The sequence below is a fragment of the Salvia hispanica genome, chromosome 6 (genome assembly GCF_023119035.1).
Source record: "Salvia hispanica cultivar TCC Black 2014 chromosome 6, UniMelb_Shisp_WGS_1.0, whole genome shotgun sequence".
In the NCBI taxonomy this organism is placed as follows: domain Eukaryota; kingdom Viridiplantae; phylum Streptophyta; class Magnoliopsida; order Lamiales; family Lamiaceae; genus Salvia; species Salvia hispanica.
This window is the reverse complement of record NC_062970.1, coordinates 10,807,154-10,810,917: the sequence shown is the minus strand read 5'-3', so window position 1 is coordinate 10,810,917 and position 3,764 is coordinate 10,807,154. Positions and strand designations below refer to the sequence as shown.

The 3,764-nt window shown below is 31.0% G+C and overlaps 1 protein-coding gene across 1 annotated transcript; it reads left to right on the top strand.

Annotated features, from left to right (window-relative positions):
• LOC125192690 (syntaxin-52-like) lies at positions 1-1,754 on the top strand. Its single transcript, XM_048090318.1, has 5 exons — positions 1-73; positions 198-283; positions 859-959; positions 1,418-1,462; positions 1,596-1,754. Exons 2-5 carry the CDS (start codon positions 202-204, stop codon positions 1,707-1,709), a joined length of 342 nt encoding a protein of 113 aa, XP_047946275.1. The 5' UTR covers positions 1-73; positions 198-201; the 3' UTR covers positions 1,710-1,754.
• The last annotated feature ends 2,010 nt before the right edge of the window (positions 1,755-3,764 follow it).

Below are 3,764 nucleotides of genomic sequence, written 5' to 3'. Positions count from 1 at the left end.
AAGAAGATAGCCGGTGAACTGATCTCAATTAAGCTGATTTAGAGGCGCCTTCATTAGCCTACAAAATAAATAGGTACAGTAAAATTTACAATTATTACTCTTTCAGAATATTTTTGGTATTTTGCTCTTTTAAATTTATAATTCAAGTATTTTATATTTTTGGTCCAATTTGATGGGATTCTTCTCCATCTGTATAGAAAAATGAAGCCTGTGGATGCTATGAGCAGAGCAAGTGGCCTTACTAACTCTGAAATTCTTCATCTTCAGGCACAAATCATAAGAGGTTTGTCCATTTGATTCAGATTTATGTGGAAGTACCTCTTTTATGTAGTAGTATTATTTTCTCGTAAGGGTATTAAAACGGTAAAATGTTTAGTGTTCAATTTTGATCGCCCGCTTTATTTCTAAAAAGGAATATACTACAATTTATTTATTATTAAAATTGCCAAAAAAAACCATCAATCTTTATAATTATGGTCAATCCCGCAACTTTCAAAGATGACCGATTATATCATAAATTCGACACTTTTTTCTCAACTGTCCCAAAATCTTAGATTTGGGAAAAATTATGTATGACACTACTTACGAGAAATACTACATTGACAAAACGTTCGACTTACATGGTACACTTTGTTAGCCACATCTTAAATTCAGATATGCATATGTACACGCTATGCTAATAAATTCAAATATGTAGTGTGCCAGAATTTTTGCAATGAGACAATTAAGAAAAAAATGTCAAAATTATGATAGTAATCGGTTATTCTTTAAGTTTGCAGGATTGACCAGAATTTGACCAAACTTTGTGAATTGTTTTGCAATTTGCTAATCATGTATTATATGATTGGCTTGATGCAGAGCAAGATGAAGATCTTGAGAAACTGGCAGAGGTAATTGGAAGCACAAACCGTATTGCATGGGCCATCAAAGAAGAATTTCGTTTACTTGAAGGACTTGACGTTAGTTTCTTACTTATACACTTACTCCTACCTTTTATCACATTTAATTTTAATCAGACATTGCTCCGTTTTTTATTCATTGAAATTCACCAGTTCTCATTTTGATCTCCATTTTAGCTATTTTGGACTTTTGGTAATTGCCATTTACTTGGACTAGTAATTTATTTTTGTTCAACAATTGCTTTGTCACATTATATTAATTGATCACCCTATCTTATGTGTTTCAAGGAATTATTTTATTTTACTTCCCCATCCCACCTTAGTTGAAGTTTATTTATTTATTTTTAACAAGGAGATTAAGAAATAAGTGTTTAGAGATTAAATGAAGAAAAAATAAATTAAGAAATAAATAAGAAAAAATACCGTAAAATATGATAGAATAAAGTTTTTATAAAAAAAGAAACGACTGAATTTTCCTGAGTCAAAATATGTTACTGAATTAATCAATGTCTATTCAGGCTGGTGTGAACAAATATGTGGAGGTTCCAGACCCCAAACTACAGGTGAATTTTTAATTTATCTTCTTCTTTTTTTGTATATTTTCGTAACCTTTAACGTAAGGTTATTTTTAATATTTCTAATTTTGCATCTGAAACTGTAAACTAAGTTGATATTAATTTGTTATTCTATCTTCAGCGAGTGCAGAGAAGGCTTGAAATCTCAAACAAACGCACAATGCTATTGCTTTTGTCATTAATTGGAATTATTGTGTTGGCTGCTTTCATTTATATACTCAGCAGGTATTTGTAAATTTGTAATGAATTTTGTAATAAAGTTGTCACACAAAAACTCATTCTACACTTATCATCAATGCTAATTCTTTAATTAAATTTTCGATTCCAATATCAAATTAACGATTATAAGAGTAAAAATAACCACATTTTTAATAGACGTTTGATATTTTTATGATCAAAAATATTTATTCGCAACAGGAGAAATATATACACAAATAAATAGAAAGAAAGTCAACAGAGTATTGTGGCCCCACAAATGTGGAAATTGCTATGTATACACTATTTGTGTTGGTTGTGTCGCCACTAAGTAAATTGTCATTTTGCGCACTTATTTTAAAAAAATAATTATAAATAATTAAAGTGAAGAAAAAATAAAGTAAGAGAGAATATTGAAAATAAATCTCTTCTCTAAATTATTCTCTCTCTTACTTTACTCTCTCTCCACTTTAACTATTTAATACTACCTCCGTCCCTGAAAATTTTACACAGTTTACCATTTCGGTCCGTCCCTGAAAATTTGATGCACTTCACTTTTATCATTTTTGGTAGTGGACCCCATATTCCACTAACTCATTCCTACTCACATTTTATTATAAAACTAATACTTTAAAAGTAGGACCCACATCCCACCAACTTTTTCAACTCACTTTCCATTACATTTCTTAAAACCCGTGTCGGGTCAAAGTGTAGCAAATTTTAAAGGACGGAGGTAGTACTATTTTTTCAAAATGAGTGCAGAAAATGAAATGTCTCTATTATAATGGAACGGAGGGAGTATTTGTTAGAGTACAAACCTATCCACATAAAAAATCTGAGGGAAGTTGGAAGGTGTATATAATTTATGTCCAATCTCAATTAGTTTGAGACATTTTAGGAGCAACCTAAAAACAAATCTGTGCGAGCTTGATCCAAAACGGACAATATCAAACTAATACTACCGCCAACAATCCTAACAATATTTATCATCATTATGTTATTCAAAATCTTGATATATTTTTTACGCTTATCTCTTTGCAATTGAACACAATTTTTATTATTTATTCACACGCTCTATAATTATTTATTTATAATTAATAAATAACATTCGAGATATATTTTAAGGTATGGATTGGATCGAGTATGATATATTTCAAAGTTGACTCGGAAAATCATTTCTCAATTTATGCGTGTCATTCTTGTCCAAGAAGAAATAATAAGAGATGAAGTAATTATTATACTCTCTTTGTCCAACTAAAATAAGTTCTCTTTCCTTTTTTGTCGGTCCCATACAAATAGTCTATATCTATTTATAAATATTTTTTTTCTCCCTTCTCTTTTACATACTCTCTTCTCTTCTGACTCATGGCTGTATAGTTAATTATACGGTGTAGAATTGATTCTTCACGCTGCCGATGATGGCTTTGCAATATTGTGCAATATTAGCTTTGATAAAGAAATTCATTATTAAGGATGAGAATTCAATTCACGTAAATGGTTGATTTCGTTTCTGTAAAGAATTTTGCAAACTGCATATTCTTGTTTGGCTATTAAGGTTTTTGCTCTGGCATGTTTTGTTTTGATATTGCTTTGAGTTATCTATGTTTGTTAGTTTGATCCCGGGAACATCAAAATTTGGAATTTTGTTATGTGGAATTCCATTAGGAGTCATCGATTTGAGATTTGCTGGGGAATTATTAGACTGGCCGTTAAGATTTAGCGACTTGCTAAGTTCGCAACGTATGCGAACCCAGTGACTTGCTGGCTAGCCACTATATTACAGACAGTTATCAACGACTCGCTTGCGAGCGTCTGTATTCAGTTTTAAATTTTTAAATTCAAATTTTGTTTGGTGCATCTCATGTTCCCTTATTGATATGTGTGTATTTTAATGCGAATATTAGTCGGCCCACATGAAGATTAATATTTGGCACGAGATTCACACATACCTTTGATGATAAATACGTGACAACTATTCTGTTTTCGTGTAAGTAATATGTGATGCCCATAGGTGGACACTACTTAACATGATCTTATTGTCAGTGTTTGATCACTGTAAAGAGACTATCACTTGCAATTCACTGTCAAAGGACCT